At 41.5% G+C, this 21,400-nt stretch overlaps 1 protein-coding gene across 1 annotated transcript in view; it reads left to right on the top strand.

Moving 5' to 3' along the window:
- The first annotated feature begins 916 nt into the window (after positions 1-916).
- ubl3a (ubiquitin-like 3a) overlaps positions 917-21,400 on the top strand; it is a 33,054-nt gene continuing 12,570 nt past the window's right edge. The window contains exon 1 of the mRNA XM_070917179.1: positions 917-1,564. Within this exon, the coding sequence (XP_070773280.1) occupies positions 1,538-1,564 (27 nt within the window). The 5' untranslated portion in view covers positions 917-1,537. The remainder of the gene's footprint in view (positions 1,565-21,400) is intronic.

The raw sequence follows: 21,400 nt of genomic DNA, 5'->3' as shown, positions 1-21,400 counted from the left end.
GTTCCTGGTGTTGTGCATGCTGGCTCACTGTCACACTGTCATGGCTTATCAAAGTTAGTGATTACTCAACATTATATGAAACACTACAACATTAAAGTGCATGTAAATACATCAATAATAATGATTCAATACTATAATGTAACACTGACTGGGGCCATTCTGCATAACGAGTGCTTAAACTTTTGATACTTCTAGTACATTTTGTTACTAATACTTCTGCACTTTCTGTACTTTACTTAGAATTAGAAAATTTAAATTGTGATTGTAGCACTTTTACTTATAATGGGGTATATTTATATTGTGGTACTGCTACATTTACAAATTATCTGAATGGCTGAATACTCTGAATAATAGTTTATTACTTTTGAGTATGCGGAGCTGGATGAACGAAGCTCAATTAATTTCTCTACAGGGTGTAATTTCTACTGGGGAGGGGGATGATATTATATGTTTGTCCCAACACTTTTTTTTCAGTTTCCGTTTTCCTTACTAAAACTTCTGTGTCCTTTGACCTCTGATGGGTTTTCGAGTGTAAAAGGTTGCTGTAAAGGTGGAAATAGCACATTATTTATCCTAGTATCATGGAAACTAAACAGGGCCATAGAGTAGGAGTATCAGAAAGTTTCAACTTTCTTTGTATGACTTTATCATCAAGGAAAGCACCATAACCAATTTCATTTAGTGTATTATTTGCTAGATTATATAAATATACATATATTGAGGACGTAGCATTCATGTTTTTGTTTTAGTTGACTTTGTGCTAACCCTTCTGAAACCAAACCTACGCCCTTGTAATAAAATGCGGATACTGCGCACAAGATGAAAGTGATTTTATTCTGAAATGTGTAACCGGAAGTCCCGTGTATTTTTCCGTTACCAGCTTGACGTTAGTTTCCTGAAGCAGGATGACAGCTGAACGGCGAGTAAAGGTACAGCAGCGCAGTCTGTAACATTAACAACAATCATCACAAACTCCCGTTTTAAAGCGAAGGACCCACAGATTTCACCGGGTGACGCGTGTTTGTACCAACCGACGGAAGTGTTTATCAGAGGACGGTAACCGTTAACCTTGCGGATATTGTGTGTTCTTTTTCACCAAGAGAGAAAAAGATCCGTGTCCGGATGTGCCAGCAGAATTTGGTTTTTCGCATGGCGTAGGCACCTTTTCTAAAGCAGGATATTCTTGATGTTTGGAGGGTCGGAGGAGGCCCTCGGGTCGACAGCTTATCCCACTAACATTAACTATACCTCCAAATTGACCGATTTGAGTGGAGAATGATCAACGAAATGATTGTGCAATAGAGAGGAAGAAGCGTTGTAACACGTCTTGACTACCTCAGTGTTGTGACTGTGGAGAGCGCAAGTCAACAGGAATAAATTGTGTTTTTGTTTCCGGCTCTAAACCCAACAACGACGTGTTTTTAAGAGTTTGTGAGAGCTATTGCAAGGCAGACGAAAGGAGGAAATATTTGTGTCCTTGCCTTGTGTGTTGAGTGTGTGAGTGTGAACCCCTCCGAGGACCGGGAAAACCTTCACGATGACGGGCAGCACCCCAGCGGACATGGTGAGAGCATTTACTGTCAGTTTTTCCACACTTAACCGTTTACATCCATTTATTCCGATCAGGGATTTGAACCAGAACAAAAGCAGATCAGAGCAGTATTGTTAAGTGTTCTTCAATGCTGCTACTTCTGCTTTCATTAATTTAATTCCTTACCTGTGTAGGCCCAGTATGACAGTGACCGTGAGCTATACATCTTAGTGGTTCCCACAGTTGGGTTTGTGGGTCTCCAGTGCACCTTGGGAAATAAACTGTGGAACTTTAACTTCACTGATATGGTCCTTATCTGTGTTTTACCTCCTTGTGTGTACCTTTACATTTTTGCTGACCATTTTAAAAATACATGTTTTAGGTTTTATGATGTGTTTTTCCTACTGTTCCAGGCAGCCACTGGCTCCCATTCATTTCTCTGTAGTGTGAAACTCTATAGGCACACTCAAAACTTCTTTATGTTCTGTTGTCTATCACAGCAAACACCAATGGGCATTCAATTTTGTGTGCCACGTTATCGTTTTGCTGCATTTTATGCCCAGATAGATTTGAAAAGTTTGCACTGAATTGGCTCATGATGATAATGTAGGTTTGATAAAAGCGAATGCAGGCATTTCCTAGAGATTAAATGATTGAGTGATATGTCCATTAGTCGATCGAGATTGCCAACGCTGATAATCGAGTAGTCGTTTCTCAAGCAAAAATGCCAACATTAGCTTGTTCCAGCCTTTGAAATGTGAGGACTTTCTGCTATTACTGTAAATTGAACACATTTTGGTTTCAAATTGTTGGTCAGACAAAACAAACAATTTGATGTCAAGATGTCAACTTGAGCTCTGGGGAATCATGATGGGGTTCTTTTCAGTATTAACTAATATTTTATAGACTGCATGAGTAATTTGAAAAAGAATTGACAGATTGATCAATAATGAAAATAATAGTTGCAGTCCTAATGCTCACTTGCAAATCAAGCAAGTTTCAAGAGTCTACTAATTGGTTTCATATTGTATGGAAATTAATGGAAGACAATAGAAAACAGATGCATTTAATTATTTTGATTAGATTGGTTTATGGGGTTATACTGGGTGTCCCAGTTTGGTCATACTGGCCCCTCATCCAAAACTAGCATTCCTCTCAGATCTGTCCGCCAAGCCCTTATCAAATTGAGGCTCTGTCCCTTCTTCTGTATATTTTATGTTTGACATTTTGTGAACAGCATCACAGAAAGCAAGGCTGGAAAGAGACTGAAGGCTCGGTGCTCTTCCTCTGCTGGTTGTGAGTGCACACTGACCGGTAATTGCATTGCTGCTATAACCCCATTATGTCATACCTGCTGATGTAGTGGTACTTAAAAGAAGGCTAAACTATGAACTTAAGCCTGTGGTCATCGTCAGGTGACTTTATCAGCTTACCCCCACCCTCTCAAGACATTATCCTCTTATGACTTATTTACTTGTTTTATACTGGCTTACTGTCTGTAGTGTGTATTATGAACTCTCATCATAAAGGTTTATGTCTGCCTCTCGTGGGTAAGCTATTCCAGAAATTAAAAGGTGCATAAAATGTGTTTAGTTGGGTTTACCCAGTCTTAGACATAATATTTCCTCCCTGTCTGTCAGTTTTATGTCCGTCATCTCTGCTGCTAGTGCGTGGTGGCTCTAAGAATACTTCCAGGTCTATGTATAGAAAGGATAAACCACGTAATGTGCCCCTCCATGCACAGACCAGCTATACCAGCTGTGCCTGCACTCCTGCACGTCCAACTTCAGCTGATCCCCTGAACAGCAGGTCCATTATGTCGTCAGGATGTTGGGATAATGCTGCGAGGAAGTTAGAGGGGAGCTGGCCTCTATGTATATGTGGTCCAGTCGAAGCTAAAGCATCTAAGTTTAGCACATCGCAAGGAATTTCCATGGATTATGGACATAATCATGAGCCAAATCTTTCTTTCTGTGATCTGATATGACTGATAGTTAAATCCTTGTGAATCCTAATGAACATTCATAGAAGGTCTTGTGTTATTCCACCGTCTGTGTAGATGTGAGAGGCTTCATATGGACTTCAGTTGCAGTGTTATGAGTCAGTTTACAGATGTGGTATTCCTCCTAATAGAGAGTGTTTTTTGTTGTGTATTTGAGCGGTAGCATAAGGTTATCATTCAGCCAGAGAACTTTGGTTCAAGCCTGCAGCCGCCCTGCTGAAGTGTCTTTAAGCAACACACTGAATCCCTGCCAGCTGGTTTAAAGCTCTGCCCCGTAGAGGAAGTATCACATTATTATCGCATCATTTATCGCCCGTGTCTGGCATAAAGTTCATTTCTCCAACGGTAAAGTAATAATATTTTTTCAAGTGCCAGCTCTCAAGCATTGTGTTAAATGGGTTTTATTCGTGCCAGAGCTGCCGTCTTCAGGCTCATGTTATTAACATGCCTGCAGCAGAAACATAAAGGTCAAATTCTGCACACAAGTAAGAGGTTTCAGGACTTCTGCCAGTGTAAATCTTAAGAACAATTGCTTCGCTTTGTGGCACAGCTCAATCTATACATTTAACTAGCTCCTTGTGTTCCCCAAGGAAATTTAGAGGAAATATCAGCTGTCTGCTTTTGACTCATCCTGTGTGGTTGAAACCAGCAGCAGATGCAGATTCTCCCTTTACCCCCCCCCCCCCCCCCCAACTCTCTCTGTCAGTCTGTGGAAGGAGCACACACACTTATAAAGGCTGTATGGAGTGGGAGTGAGAGTAGGAGGAGAGGAGATTGCTGGTGCCAAACATTGTGGGTGAATGAATCTGAGAGAAAGAACAGGAGAAGGAATACTTGTCGAGCCTCTTGAGAATGGATTTTTTTTTCTGTCTTCGAAAGGAGAAAAAGAGCAGGGGTTGAGGGATAGGAAGAGTGAAGGGTGGGGAGGGGGCAAATTGCCTCGCTCCAGGCAGATTTCAAAAGTGCTGACAGGGTCGAAATGGTCCCTATGGCAACAGTGGGACGCTTGGATCTGAGGTCTAGATGCCCTTGTGAGCGTGTGTGAGTATGTGGAGGGATTGGGTCAGGGTGCTCTGCAGGTATGTGTGTGTGTGTGTTTGTAACAACTAGCAGACGAGAGAGAGAGAAAGCAGCACAGAAGCAGGGGAAGAATAAAGCACCTCAGTTCTTGATAAGCCTCGACGAATAAATACACCCGTGGAGAGCAGAGAGTGAATTTCAAACATCACCGCTTTCGATATGTCCCTGCACAGCAGACAAGACAGGGAGATCCAGGTACACACACACACATACATGTACAGAGAGAAGTACACGGCGGTTCCACTTTATCGTAAGAGTTTATCAGTTGTAACTAATGCCTTAATGTTTAATAAATTATTCACTAAAGCTTGTTATAAGCCATTAATAAGAAGAACTTTTGGGTCTCTGCCCCCATCAAGTCAGAAAAGTTCTGTGTTGCACTCATTGACGGCTGAAATTATTAGTCAATTAATTGATTGCAGGAAAATGAATTAGCAACTAATTTGAAGCAAAAATGCCCATGCTCTGTCTTTTTTGACAGTAAACTGAATATTTTGGCGGTTTTGAACTGTTGGTCAGACAAAACAAGTAATTTGAAGACGTCCTGTTGGACTATGAAAACTTGTTTCCCACTATTTTTATATACTAAACGATTAATGGAGAACATAATTGGCAGAATAATTGATAATGAAAATAATCGTTAGTTACAGCTCTAGTTGGGAAACCAATCAGAGCTTTGCAGGCAGGATTAAGAATGGAGACAAAAATTTAAATGAAATCAGTGCAGCTATATATAGTTGGAATTACAGAAATGGTAAATCTTAAATCAGCATATTATATACAGCATGTATATATATATATATATATATATATATATATTAACATCAAAGAAGCCATTATCTGCATAATGACTGTTTCTACTACATTTTGCTGATAATACTGTACTTAAGAAAGCAGTACTTTTACTTGTAACAGTCTTTTTATAGTGTGGTATTACTACTTTTACTTAAGTAAAGACTTTGAATACTTATTCCAACACTGTCCACTGGAGGTGGATAACAGTCATAGGGATTTTCCATAACCTGGCAACCCAAAAGTTGTCTTATATTTGATGTATAAAGCATTGGTAAATAATGAATTAACCTTTATCAAAGCCATTAGTTACAACTCGCCTTAGTAGAAAGTGGTAACACTGTGACTGTGTGGCTTCTCCTCCTGGTCGGAAGTGGTTACTAGAGCCGTACACATCCGATGCTGATATGATAGGAAGAAATAAACAGTTACCACACATACACGCTCATACACACGAGTGGGTAGTATTCAAACACCCCAGTGCAGTGCTGAGTATGTGTTCATTTGTGTTGGAGGTGGCAATCACAGCCCTTACACTCAACCAGACCAGGAGGTACGATAGAACGTATTAACCCTTCAGTCGTCAGGGGAAATTCTTCTTGCACACTCGATCACTTGCACTCACTTTATTTACAATATTTCAGTCCTTCATCATCTACTCATGTAGTCAAACAGCACCTGCACAGGTCAATGAGGTCTTCTATTATTGCCGGGAAATACTGCTGGTCTTCTTTGATATTGAGGGCCGCAACTAAAGATATTGTATTATTATTACTGTTGTTTTTTTTCTCTAATCATGTAGTCTGTAAAATAACATAAAAGCCCAAGGTGATGTCTTTAAATGTCTTGTTTTGTCCGATAAACAGTCCAAAACCCAAAGATATTAAATTTACTATTGAAAAAGACGAAAAGAAACTTGAGCTTGAGAAGCTATAACCAGTGCAGGGCATTTTCGCTCGAGAAAATGACTGAAACGATTAATCAATTATCAAAATTGTTACCGATTATTTTTCTGTCAATCGATTAATCAACTTAAGTATTTCAGCTCTATTGTTATTCCTAGTGTTTTAATTGTGCCACTGTGACTCTTGTCTGTTACAACAAGGACCACATATGTACTTAATAAATGTATCAACATAGCTACATATTTACAAACTACACATGTATTCAGAACAGTGGATCTTTGTGTTACTGTATCAGTCTGTGGCTAAAAGATCACCTCTGCTGCTCTGTGTGTGACTAATTATAATTTTGATTCTTTGAAAGCAGTTTAGGGCTCATTCCCACATTGTTGAGAGTCCCCTTGGGGCACACAGAAACGCACACCCACAAACGCACGCACACAAAGGAGTCAAAGGTGAGGGTCAGGGGTCAGCGGTGTGTTGGTCGCGGGTGAAATAACAATGGGTGGGGAATCCTTGCTGCTGAAAACAGCACTCCCTGCCCCTCTTCCCCCTCGAGCTTAGCTCAGCACTTATGACAGCGAGTAGCTAGAGACAGAGAGAGGTCCGCAGGCGTTCTTCAGCCTCGGGCAGGAGCTGCTAACGGGGCCTTTGATCAACACATTCAGAGGGAGAAAGAACACCATTGAGTCTTCACACTGCCAGTTGGATGAAGCATGTCAGTGAATATGTGTGCGTCGCCGATGCCATGTGTTTGCGAGTCTGAGTCACAGATCGGGATTACATCATCCCGCCCGGGTGCAGGAGTTGATGTATTGACTCTGACATTGTCACATGCAGGCCTCGGAGCGCCACGGACAGTTCAGACAACAGTTCTGAAGGTGCGGGAGTTTGTCCTCCATTCGTGTTCATTTCAAGCATTTCACGAGGCTGATGACTCCAAGTTGAAACACTCACAGATTGTGTTGTACAGCAGCTAAAATATGTGCTCTACTGAAGATGAATGGTGTGAATACTTAATGGTATCACTGTACACTGAGTTGATTAATAATAATGGAGTGGATGGTTGTTTTAGGTCATATTCTGATTGGTGTGAACGGAAAATTAACTGAAGACAGCTGGGAAAGTTTGCAATGTTGATCTGTTGCTACACTGCGTTGTATCTATTACACTGGGGAACAATTTGAAAAACAATTTCTGTTGAGTTAGATTTTTATGCTGATTAAAACTAAAATTGGCATGCTGATTCCAAAATTGCAGTCAGTTTTTTTCTAGCACGTCAAGTTTTTTCTCCACAGCTTACCCTCCAGATAAGCAAAATTCCACTGATTAGCTGTAGTAAGACTTGCCAGCTGATTACGATTGGACTCATCTACAGCTACGTGGCAACTTGTTTGTGCAGTCACAATTGAGACAGTGCGGTGAGAGGTGTGTGCAGCTCCCAATAGGTCAGTACTATCACACACATATCTGTTAAGTACAGTATTTTTCATATTTTTTAAGAAAACGGGGATCCTATAGTTCAAAAACTTGACGTGATAGAGAAAAACTGAGATCAGTTTTGGATTCCGCACCCAAAAATTAGTTAAAAACAGCTGTCAGACCTAACTCAACAAAAATTGTGTTCCGCAGTGTTATCTGTCTCTGTAAGACGGATTGTATTGCATTTCGTATTTATATTGACAGTTACTGGTACTAGCAAAGCTTATGTCAATGCTTATGTCCAGCAGTCCTCTGTCATTGTGTAGGGTTAATTCAATTGTATTGATGCATGTCTACAACACCAACAGGAAGTCCTATTGAGAACCTCTCAGCCATTGAGTGCTTATGTAACTGTTTGTTTGCTTATGTCTGTCTGTGTGGCTTGTGCATGTGCATCCTATGTAATGACCTCTATGAATAATGACACCATGCTGCACAGATCTAGTTCTACATACCTGCCAACACTCCCGCTCTCCCTCTTTTCCATCTTTCATGTCTGTTCCAGCGGAGCAGTTATTCATAACGTGCTGTACAGCTGCATATTTCCTCTATGGGAGTCATATTGCTCTCGTTGTTGAAATGTTAGCTCCGAAATATCACATTTCTTTCTTGTAGCTTGACAGCTATGGTTTTTTGATTTTGTGAACCTGCACAGCGTAGTGTGGGTTCTACTTACAGCTGTTCATGTGCCACATAGCTAACACAGTGAATCAAAGGAAAGCAGAGTGGGTGAAGAATGAGGGGCATTGGTAGTGGTTGTGAAGGGAAAAAAGCTTTCATTTTACAGCTGACATGTTACACCTAACACTCCAAATAGCTGAAGGTTGAAGTTAGCTCAAAGCAAAAACAATAAACATTAACAAAGTCACTCAGTTTTTCTGCAAAATGCATGTTTCTTTGTAGTCTGGAGGCTACCACACATACTCCCGGACAGTAACTCCACTTTCAAACAACTCATTTAAACTTTGGTCATTGGATTTGTGTAGATGTCTCAATCTACTACCTTAATTTGGATGTGTGCAGTAGGCGAACAAGTTAAAACTGGAGTTAAGAGGTTTTTATTGACTGTACTGCTCATGATAATTTAGGCTAGAGAGACATTTCACAAAGCAGACATTAATAACCACCAGATTAAATCTTCAGGATGAAGCTGGCTATTAGATTTCATCTCTCACCAGGCTTGAAAGTGAGACCCTATCTCTTTTGTAGTCGGTTTGCATTTCTGATCAACCCAGCTAGAAGACTGAATAGTTCTGTGAGCAACCCAGAGGGTTTCTAAGAGAAAAAAAAGTCAGTGTGTGCATGTTGGGATAAGGGCTTATTCTACTGGAAAATCCCCCTCGTTTCAGCAGTCAGTGTTGGCAGGTATGGCTTTGCTCAGGCTGAGGAATGTGTTGAGCTACTCCACCGTTTTTGGGGGCTCCCTGGGTCCCAGTTCAAGAGGAAGCTTCTGGTCTGCACTGTTGATTCTTGTCCTGATCTCTCTTGACAGTGTATAGGCACTTGTTGTGTGCTGCATGTCTTCATGTCCTTGAATATTAATATTGCAGGAGCAGCGATAGTGACATAATGTACACCGAGTTCACAGTGCTGATTACTGATTCCTGAGCATGGAGCTCTGTCAAAACAGCAGTAGTCTCTATGATACATGCTGGACACTGAACACCTCAGAAGAGAAAGAAAGTGAGGACACTCTCCAGCTTTTGTGCCAAGTGTTACAGAGTCAGAGCATGACATAAATGAGTGGGTGTGAGTGTGAGTAATATGCGTGAGCTCAGATGTCCAAACTTGTGATTGTGTATGCCTGCAGCCACTTTTTAAGTGTGTGTGTGTGTGTGTGTGTTTTGTCCATGTATTTATGCATGCACACATTTGCATAGAGAAACCAGCGAAAGCACAACCTGTTCTTCCTGTTAAGTGTGACGTGTTTGCTGTTGGCTTTGCCAGTGGAGTAACACCCACTCCAGTTCACTTTTGCTCCAGAGAACAGAACAAACTAGGGCTGCACCCAAAGGCCATTGTTTGCATGTAATGGTGATGTGCCACTACCAAATGGTACTGTGCCATGATGCTGTAAAAGCCCTTATCCACAGTGGCAGGAACATGACTCAGGTGGACAAATCCAAATATATATATATTTTTTTAATGTAGAATAAACTCTTCCTCATGTCTTTAAAACCCCCCAAAACAATACCAAAGACAGGACCCAATGTCCTTCATGGTAGCTGGACTCTAAGTTAAACCAAATAGGTAAAACAGCTTCTTGGATAAAAAAAGGAGAAGATAAAGAGTTACTGCTTCCTGATACTAAAGATATGAAATTCATAGGATGCTGTGGGCTGACTGAGTTGAGAAACTGAAAGGAGGAAGAGAAACTTGAGTTGAGAAAGAGTTACAGAGAGACACGTAGAGAGGAAGATGAGCAGCCAAACAAAAGCACTTTACCTTAGAAAGATCGTAGTCATTAAAACAAAACAGTGTGTTATACAATGTGTGTCTGATTGAGTTTTGTAAAGTGGCATGTTAGCCTCATCAAGTATTCTACTCACAGACATTTTTTTGCCAATCAGTAATTCGAACTAATGTGAATCATTAATGCAAACTGGGAGTCGCTCATTAGCTTACGTGTTCCTTTTTAGATTAATACGTTTCTAATGGAAATTCTGCACAAATAATGTGCTCAATCAATGTGCTCAGTGCACATAACTGTATTGATTTCAGTTTTACACCAGGCATTAATTGCATTGACAAACTCAGGGATCCTGATACAGTCTCTTGTTTCAATGTTGTTGGCTTTCAAGTGATGTTACAGGAGGGTTTTTACATAAAGCTATGCAGCTGTCATTTTCCTACATATTTAAATACATGTAAAACAAAAGCACTCAAGTGGAAGAAAAAACACACTGTATTTCGCTGTCTCAATGTAGAGTAGAAAGAGAGAGTATATGTGTGTGTGTGTGTGTCGGAGAAATAGGGGATGGGGTGGGTGGTGTTTGACTAGCTCAATAAAAGGAGCCTTTCAGCTGCACTGGAAACAATTTCCAGCTGAGAGGACATTTATATTAAAGCTTTGCCTTGCCAGCACAGACTGTTCGTGAGTGTGTGTGTGTCAGAGCAGCTAGCTAGCAAGAATCAACTGTCCCTCTTCCTGATACATTTTGGGACAGGCTGCCATTTCTAAATCAGTGCTTAAATCTGTCCTGATAATCGAACGTCCTGTGCCAGCGCTGTCAGGCAGACAATACGTACTGAGGGAATTAGAGGGTCAGTGTTGAGACTCTTCGGGTCCCAGACAGGGCTGACATGATCCACAGAGCAGTCATCCAAAGGTCAAGCCTCATCGACTGGATGTTCCAACAGGATCAGCTGGCCTCTAGTCCTCACACACATGCCTTTTTATCCCAGACTTTTAGCATGTTGTGGTTGTCAATTAGGGAATATGCTTTCTCTGCTTTCAAAATGTAAATGGGCTGACAAGCTTTTGTTCTCGAACCCAACTCAGCAAAGACCGAGAGCAATGCGGCATATTTGACATATTTGTCTTTTCCTTATCGTAGGTAATAGGGGCTGCAACTAATGTTTTCAGTTAATTTGTTCATTTTTGTGGTTAATTGATTGTTTGTTTACATTTTTTGTGATTATAAAACAGACAAAAAGCAGCAAATCATCACATTTGAGGAGCCGGAGCCAGAAAATGTTTGCTTGATAAATGACTCAAATGATTAATCGTATGAGATACTTTTTCTGTCGATTGACCAATCAATAGAGTTGCAAAGTAGGAGAAGCTTTTTCGGGCGTCCCTGGTTCCAGAAATAAAAACCCCATTCATTTTCATGTACACTTTTTCGTCTCGGATGGATATGAAATATCTTCTTTGATAAAAAGTCGAAAGGTACATCCTGTGTACTTCAAAGGAGAAGTTAACTACAACTCCCAAGGTGCATTTTGGCAAAAAAATCAAGCTTAAAATTCTGTTACGTCTTCAGCTAACGGCAGGTGGAAACTAAAGATTGCATTGTTGAATACAATGTGCGGCTTAAATTCATTTACTTTTGGATTCTGGGTCAGTTTTGGATGACATATAGAAGCTATGGAGCCACAAAGTCAACGATAAAGCTTGTTTACTTTACTTCCGCTATTATTCGATCCTACGATTGGCTTCTTCTCAGTAATGAGGCTCTCAGAGGTTAACCACTATGTGAACAGTCCGTGCAGACACCAATAATCCTGCTCATCTGAACCTTTTGTTTATCTCAACCACTTTAAATCCTTTTCTACAGCTTCTGACTATTCATTGTATACTGGTTAGTGATTCTGATCTGAAAGGTTGTCGTGATGTCAGAGGAAACAGAAATAAGGAGATGGAAGCAAGTTCTCTGAGTTTATGATATTCACACAGAGAGACACGTCGGTGGGAAATAGTCAATGAGGAATGAGGCTGAGGTCACAGAAGAGTTAAAGATAGAGCTCAAAGAGGAGACAGACAGACACAGGAGAGTGTGTGTGCGTGCGTGCGTGTGTGTGTGTGTGTGAAAATGACAGAGAGAAAGAGGGAGCATGGAGAGAGGGTATATTTGGCCTTCATGCTGTCTTGCACAAATTTGTCATTGCATGTTAGATGCTATGGAGCACTCTGCCTATGAATATCTGTAATGATTCCAGCAGGGTTTGTGTGTGTGTGTGTGTGTGTGTGTGTGTGTGTGTGTGTTCTTATCTGAACGAGCTGGCAGTAATGAAGCATTGGACCTTGAACTAGAATGATTCAGGCCTTTTCATCTATTTTTTCCCCCTCAGTTTCTTGTAATGAGGAAGCGTTGGTTTATCTTGAGGGAAGCGGCAGAACTTTGACTCACACAGAGGACATCAGATATCGACCTATAGTTTAGTTTAATTACACATTTTTGTGAAGTGGCTTCTCTGTGCCAGAGATCATTTGACTAAATATACGGTTATGAATGAAACGGCGGCATTCACTGACTCTTAAATCAGGCTAGCGGGTTTGAAAGCTCGGATGTTTGCGGGTGAGTAAGGCTGGCACGTTTTAGCTAAGTTTAGCTGACTTCCATTTAGCTCGGCACAGAATAGCCCAGTCAGCTGATCTTGGTACAGTTCATAGTGCTGTGTGCTTTAAGGCTCACTAGAACCATTAAGGCTCAGAGATGGCAGGCACAGTAATCCTGTTTAATTTTTAATCTAAAGGTCACAGTGTTCAATAAACGGGGCTATATCTGTGAAGTCTTAACCTTTAAGCTGCCTCTGCGTTCACCTTGCTGTGAACTCGCTATCTCTGGTGGATATGTGAGAAGCAGATTCTTCATTGTTCAGTATTTAGCATGGCTGTAAACGTCTTAATTATGGTCATGCAACAGGCAGCACAACATCAGCCCCCCTTGGCTGATTATGTCATCTGTATCCATATTCTTTTCTTCCTCGGGGTGGAACAATGTTTGTCAAAGATCTTGATTGGGTCCCCAGCCGCCATCCCACCGCACCCCCTCCTCCTCCTCGTTGCTGCGCTGTTCCTTCCTGTTGTTGCTTGTGTAACCGGCTGCCTCCACTGTCTCCCCACTGAGGCTGCCTTTTTCCTGTTGCGCACAACACAAACATTACCAGTCGCTCAGATCTCTAAAGAGACAACAATGAAAATACCGAACACAAAACAAAGAGGAAACCCCTATAGATGCATGTCTGACATACTGCAAACACAGTCCCACACTAAGTTTGTGTCTGTTTTGATAATTTGTTATATTCATTTGACTTTTAATTTTGTCTTAAATGTGAATGAAGAACTGAGGCATCCTGTGGGCCTTGAGGTCATAGTTGTGTGTTGCAATAGATGCATTACATTGTGTATGTGTAGAGATTATAGTAGATAAACCTTCTCTGTTGTCTAGCTTTATATAGTTCAGTAGTACTAGTATTATTATGATTATAGTGTGTATCTTTGTTTGTAGAAAGAAGACACTAGTACAATACATCTGATACGTTTTATATTTAACATTACACATGCTCACTTAAAGATTTTATAAATTACTTTGCATGTAAACCTGCATCTATTCCTGTCAGTGCATGCTGCTTCATTCCATAGGCCTAAAATATGCAGTGTGTGTGTGTGTGTGTGTGTGTGTGTGGTAGTAATACCCCTGGTTGTTTCTGTCCAGTGCCATCTGGTAAATTCCAGCACAGAGGGCATTTTAGCTTGCCAGCAGTCTCTATCTGTGTGCCCCCCCCCCCCCCCCCCCATACACACACACACACACACACACTCACATGCAGACACACATTTTCTCTTCTATACACACACACACACACACACACACACACACACACACACACCACGTCACGTGAGTTGTGACTGCAGGGCAGTACTCTTTTCTGAGGGAGAAAAGAAAATGCAGCGTTGTGGATGTAACTGCTGTCTCCCAGCCGTCTTCTCCTCTCTACTCTGATGTCTCTCTCTCCCTCTTTCACATGTTACGTCAGTTTCTCCTTTAAATGTCTGCAGAGCCTTTACAGTATCAGAGGAAAGAGACAAAGATAGGAAAGCGAATGAGTTTTGGAGCCTCAATGTGTGCAGCAATGCGCTGTGCTTCCTCAATGGGGCGAAAACCGTCCACAAAAAACAACAGCTGTCAGGATAGAATTGAATTTACGTGGGAACCATTCACTTTGATATAATGGATTTTTAAAGGTTTTACACTATAAGTGCCTTGAAAGGTTTTCTCAAACCTCTCTCAGAGACGTGTGCCCTACGACACACACCAAAAGTTAGTTTTTCACCTGGCTGCAGCAGTATTTCACACAGGATCGTGGCAGATGATAGATGATATGTTACTGGTATGTTGGACTGAGTTACATTCATCATTCTCCATGGAAACCCTTACCAGTAGAGCACAAAGAGGAAAGCCAGCAAATTTCTGTGATTAGTTAACAATTGTTTAGTATAACGTGAGAAAATATTGAAACATTTCCATCACAGTTTTCCAGAGCACAAGGTGACATCTCCAGATTTGGCTTAAACGATGAATCAACTCAAACAAAATAGTTTTCTGTTGAATGGCTTTTATTAATGAATAATGATGAATAATAAATTTATTTATTAATAATCATATCAGCATTACTGCATTTTGCCACAAGACTTGTTTTTTGTGTTTTCGGGCCAGCTATGAATGTAAAAATGCATCAAATCAATGACTGAGCAAAGAGAAAAAATCCCTAAACCTTAATTTTAGATGCACACATGAAAAAGAGAGAACGCTTGTGCTCAGAAAGGACAACTTGAAAGGTTACAAATCAAGCTAATCCTGCCTGCAGGGCATCGACTACGACTGGGGAGACCACCTAGGATGGGGGGGGGGGGGTAGAGACAGAGGAGGGAGGAATGAGAGAGACAGGGGGAAAGCAGAGGTCACCACAGAGTATGTAGTTCTCTTGGTAGGGGGAGAACAGCATGAGGATGCTTTACTTGACTCCAGGGCTTTCACATAGCGGGGGGTCACTAAAACACGAGGGGGGGGGGGTCACGTTGGTGAGACACCCTGTGATAGAAGTGAAGGAGAGTGAGAGCAGGAGGAGGTGGAGGAGGAGTGAGCAGACAGGGCTGCTGCAGAGCAAATGGTAGGAAGAAGGAGGTAAAGGACAGGAGGTCCTTTCATCAAAGCCATCATCAGGGATCATCAGCCCTCTGTGTGGTCCCTTCACACCAGCAGTATGCTGACATGTGGCGTTTTGGCCTTTGGGTCTGTCTGTCTGCTGGTAGCTGGTTTTTCCCAGAGCCTGAACAAATAACGTCTATTTTTGGGGAAACAAAAATTGAAAAATGACAGATTTAAAACTCCAACGCTACAGCTTACACGTTTTCTTTCAGTCTCAGCTTCCTGTTGTATTTGAGTATTTTACTTTCACTGGTGGCAACGGTATGAAGCAAAAATAAAAGTCGAATTTAATTCCATAGACCTTTTATGATAACGTTCAGAACAGTTTATAAAGCGGTTTTGTAAGAACATTTACCTTAAAAATAATATTGTATCATCAACATTTTTTGCTAAACAGGTGAAGAGGTTTCAGGTGATGCGCTTGTTTCCTGAAGTAGTTAATTTGCTCCAACAGTCAGTTGTACCTCCATCTGCCACATACGGACAGAAGAAGATAAAGAAGATCTGGCGGTACTATTCATTGTTATGCTCATAAATTAGAGGAGGGTACATTTTTGATACAAAGGACATCATGTAACTCTGCGTTGTGCTGTTAAACAAGAGCGAGTTCCAAAGTGAAAATCTGGCTTGGGTGTCAGAAGACAATGAGTTGAAAGGACTTATGGTCGGGTTATGCAAGAAAAGAACTTCAGTGGTTCATGCGATGAGGGGAAGACGCAGTATTGTCTGAAAGTTACAGAAATTCTGACGTCGGGAAAGGTGGAGGAGAGGGGTGTCTGAGGCTATGCGACCACCTGACAAGCACATCTGATGAAGCATACGTTAGCTACCACCCGTATAGCTCCTTTCCAGTCCAGAGGAAAATTTCCAGATAGCTGTTGCTTTCCTTTGCTTCCACACGGTTTGTATCTGGAGAAGCACCGTGATGTTATTAGCTGATAAACTGCCCCTGAACGGGAGCATGAGGGTTTAAATCTCTATGTTGGCAAACATTTGTCTTGCTGCAATCCTTATCCAGAGGTGCTTTCTCTTGCTCACCTTCTGACTTCTTGGCCCACCAGGGAAAACATAATTTCACTGCCTGTATTACATCTTTATTTCACTGTTTAACACCTTGTTATCCCATTCTCTATCTCCTCTCTTGCCTTGTGTTTCACTGGGGGAGAGGGACAGACCGTCTAGACGCTGACAGAGGGATGAGAGGAGAATCGATTGAAGCATACAAGAGCAATTTCACGTCTCGGCCCCCAGCTTCAAAAGCAGAGCCCCAGCAGGCAGTTTGAGTGTGCTTGCAAAATGTATGTGTGTTCATATGTGCACAAATTGTGTGTGAATGTAAAACACCAGATAGTTAGTGGATACCCGAATGAACTAAGTGGATTTGATGGCCTTGTTCACCTTCACGCTTCCTCTTCTCGCCGCCTCTCTGACCTTAGTTGTTCCCTCTTTGAATTTCTCTTTGAGTCTCTCACCATTCCCTCTCGCGCTCTCTCGTTTCCTCCCTCTGCCCCTCGGGCTCACCTCCAAAAGTGTCAGCTTTTCCTCTGTCCTCGTATAGCATCAGACCCCGTCATCACAATCATGGCGCCTGTACAGCATCAGCACTTTTGGTGGTGATGTGTGATACAGGACTCTGCAAATCTTCTTGTCTTTTTCTCTCCTCTCCTAACTCTGTCGGTCACACACACACGTTTTTTCTTTTTTTGTTTTCATGTCACTCTGTGTTTTTGCTTCATTTCTCTCTCTGAAAGTATCTATTGGAGTTTTGTTTTCCCTCATGAGATGAGGACAGCAGAGCCTAACCTAGCGAAGCTCTGATGTGGGGATGGGGCTGTCAGTGGAAGTATTCAAGTGAAAGCGTCATCTTTTTCTGCAGTTGTAAGTGTGATGTGTTTTTAAACCGCATGGCTAATACATCACATGTCGCTGTAAAGAAGAGCAGCAGGCTGGAGTCTGTGGTGGATGTGGGCTTTACTTTTGACTAATCTCTGGAGGAGACGTCCCTCACTAAGGTTACACTGTCCCAGCCTCTAGTTGATGCCGTCTTACAACTTGCTTATGACTGCAAACTGTGTGTGTGTTTGCTTTAGTCTCAGTAATGTCCATAGATAAGTAGGGAGGGGTTTGCAGACTTAAATGCATATACATTTTAAATACATAAAAACTGTACTGTAATGTCAGATGTGAAATAGCAATACAAATGCTAAATGTGCACCATTAATAGTTAAATTAAAAGAAGGCACTGCTAAGAGTGTCAAGAGTTTTTGTGTCAAGCACTATTTGTGATGTTTGTCTTTTTTTTAAATGCAAACATCAAAGTCTTAAAATGTGTGCACATGCATGAGTCGGTATGTTTGTTAAACAGTTAACAGCAAAAATAGGAACTTGTGGTATGGAAGATTGTTGTGACCTCAAATGTCAGAGCACTGAATTTATCAGTCTGTCTTAAAACAGGATTAACATTGTGTTATCAATGATTTTGGACAATAAAGTCAACTCAGGTTGGTCCACTGACACTGTTTGAGATCCTAAATCCACGTGTTGTATGTTACAGGAATAGTTTGGAGTTGAATAGTTTTTTGGGAAATACGGTTTCTTTTGATTCCCTTTCTTGACGAGAGTTAGATGAGAAGATCGATACCACTCTCATGTCTAGATATAAAGCTTCAGCGGGCAGCTAGTTAGCTTAGCTTAGCAATACAGTTACCAGTACCTCCAAAGCACATTAACTAACATGGTAAATTCTGTCTCTATGCTAGGATAAGCTAACCGTCTGCTCAACAGATATGAGAGAGGTATCAATCTTCTCATCTAACTCTCCACAAGAAAGCAAATGTCAAGCTGTTCTTTTACTGCCTGCGTTATAGCTGTGAATCAGAAACTTCCAAAAATCACAGTTGCTGCTGACATAGCGTCCTACAGTTTGTCCCATCAGTTCCATGGATTCATCTCCAGATTACATCACCATCACAGTCTGTCTCTCTGCTGTTCAACTGACAGACTTGCTCAAATTTTCAAGATAAAATTAACAATGTTAGTTATAAATAACATTGTGGAATTACCCAGTGTCAACTTGTCTCCTCTCTTGTCACTCTTGATTTTCCCTTTGATGCCTACATAACTGGTTGAACTGGTTGTTCTGTTATTAATATTATGCTATGAAAAAGGAAAGCAGCATCGAAATGAAGGCAGCCAAAGTCGTGAAAGCTGATAAATATGCTTCTGTGTAAATATTTAGCAGGGCTTGAACTTTAACAGCTCTTCACCAGGCTAGCTAACACTGCAGCGTGTGGTATGGTCCATCAGCTCCCTAATGTCACACGGTAATGTTGGATAAAGATCCCTTTGATCTCTCTTGCTTGCACACACAGTGTCCCATCAGTGTGTGGGTTGCCAGTGGGTAATGCACAGGCGTTTGCTTCAGTTTTTGGCACATTAATTCATTTGGCCCCTGCGGTTTTGAGCAGCCATTTTGAAGTGTGAAGAAGCAAGACATAGAGTTGAGGGAGTGGCAGGAGGCAGCCATGCAACGTGAACCCTCGTCAACCTCTCTTGAATAGCTCTGATCACAGAGAGGCAGCGATAGGAGGAGCGCGTGATCAAAGGCACCTACCTGGCGTCTGTCAGGGGAGAGGAATGCAGCCCTGGGTGTGTAAGTGCAAGTTAAGCGAGCAGGCGAGTTTTCAGAGAGGACGCCGGGACGGGAGATGACAGCATGAAAGGGAGCTCTACCTGTTTCTGGAGAGAGGAGAAGCAGTTGATGGATTAAAGGGTTATCTGTTTGTAAACGGGTTGGGGGGGGGGGGGGGGTGATGAAGAGAGAGGACAGAGAGCAGAGAGCTGTCAGGTATAGTGCGAGCTGCAGCAGGAAACAGCTGATCATGCTCGTGACAGGAAGGAGTGGGAGCGAAAAAAGAACAGAGTGGATTCTGGCTGTGATGAGGACGTCAGCATATCAAAGGATAAGTCTTTTTGAATGACAGTACAAAAGGACAAGGGCTTAGAGAGAGATATGAGGTATGATGAGGCAACTGAGTAATGAGACATATGACCGATAGTAGTGAGAGCAACTAAAAGGAGAAGGGGGTTTTGTTGCTTATTTCCTCCTGGATCTAAAGCCCAGAGTTATAACTGCAGCAGTGGAATAATGATGTTCACAGCTGCAAGCCCAACAGAAAGGGTCAGAGTTAAAGTCTGAAAAAGAAGACGTTAAAAGATATAAACATCATCATAGCATAGATTATGTATTTGCAGATGAGCTGTAAGTGGAGGGTTTCTGTGCTTTGTGCAATTAAACTGCCACAGGATGCTTGATGCTATTGTGAAGGACAGAAACCTTAATTTAACAACGCAATTAGTACCGTAATGTAGCCATTAGCCGCCTCTGCCACAGGAAGCTAGCATGGTGCACCAGAAAGTGCATCTTATAAAGGTCTGTGATGTTGGCTTTTACAATCTCTCTTACTGTAGATACTCTCTTTAATGATTAATGGCCTTAATAGAGTCCAACAGGAAGGAGGCCTGTGTTTTATGTCCACTGAACAGGCGGCTCACTTTATACACAAACAGGGACACACAAAGAAACTCGACTGGCATTTAATCCCAGGCGAGCGGGGTCACGTGTGGCTTCAAAAGTTTACCGCCTAAATATTACAAGCTTATTATTATGTTTCTGCTTTACAGACATTAAACCAGCAATAACTGATGATAACTTTTTGGCCACTTGGGGTCAGCGGGAACAAGTTGTTAACACGACATAGACATATTATCACCTTTTGAGTTGATATGGCAAACTCGTTCGCAAACAGTTGATTATTTACACATCCGACAGTTACAGAGTTCAACATTCACTGTCCTTTAGCTCTGTTTTTGGTCTCCACCAACTCTTGAGGGAAATACCTGTCTCTTTAGCTGCTAGCCGGGGGCTTTTTGTTAACTTGGCCTTTTTTTTTTACCAAAATACATTTTTGATGGTTTTGCTTAATGTTTGGATTTGATGAACCTCCAGACACCTAAAAATGGAACTTAATAAAAAAAAACTTTAAATTAAAGTGTTTATTGAAATCAGTATTTTCATAACAACTTAAAAGATGTTCCTCCAGCCTCATCCTGTATTATTATGATTTTATTATGGCTTTTCTGCTACTGGTTTTTGGTGTCTGGCTGTCTCGAATCCAGCCCCTCATCTTCCAGCCTGTGAGGATAAAAGTAAACTTCTTGGTTATACTGTAGTATGAGTTAGAACAGAATGATTGCTGTCAATATGATGCACAGAAATAAGGCTATATTACTGTACTGTAATGATTATTCAGGCATGGCTGCTACGCCTAAATGGATGCAGCAGAAACACTTGTCTAGGCGTTTTCTTAAACAGACACAAAAACGCAACATCCTATTTGCTGTTTAGGAAAAAAAACCCTAGTTTGTTTGTAAGACACATGATAAAACTTAAAAGCTGACATTTCACTCTTCAGCCATGTGGAGGTAAAAGCTGTAGCTACAGCATCAACTAGTGGAAGGAAATGTTTTCCTGATGTTTTGCCTGTTCGTTCTTCGTCACTGAAGCTGATCAGGTTTGAAACATTTAATGTTTAACGGCACAATTGTGAAAACGAGCTCCTGCTACAAATGAATATTGTAATGTCAACTCAACAGCCCCTTCAGCGTTACCAGGAGTGCCAAAGTACCTGTAATCACAGCTTGTGTGGTTATAATATTATGGTGCATTATTATATTGTGCACTGATTACATGAGCACTATCTGAGGCGGCTTCCACATAGTGTACATGCATAAAAACAGGACAAAACAGCACAGATGACTAACTAGCTCCCTAGTTACCACGAGTGTTGCCATGGTAACCAGCAGAGCATGACTGTAGGCAAAATCTGCAGTGTTGGAATAAATGTTGACCAGTCAGATTGCTGGGCTGGAGCTTTTTGTTTGCTTGTGTAACAGC

The sequence above is a fragment of the Enoplosus armatus genome, chromosome 13 (assembly GCF_043641665.1).
Source record: "Enoplosus armatus isolate fEnoArm2 chromosome 13, fEnoArm2.hap1, whole genome shotgun sequence".
In the NCBI taxonomy this organism is placed as follows: Eukaryota; Metazoa; Chordata; class Actinopteri; order Centrarchiformes; family Enoplosidae; genus Enoplosus; species Enoplosus armatus.
This window is presented reverse-complemented; position numbering and strand designations above follow the sequence as displayed.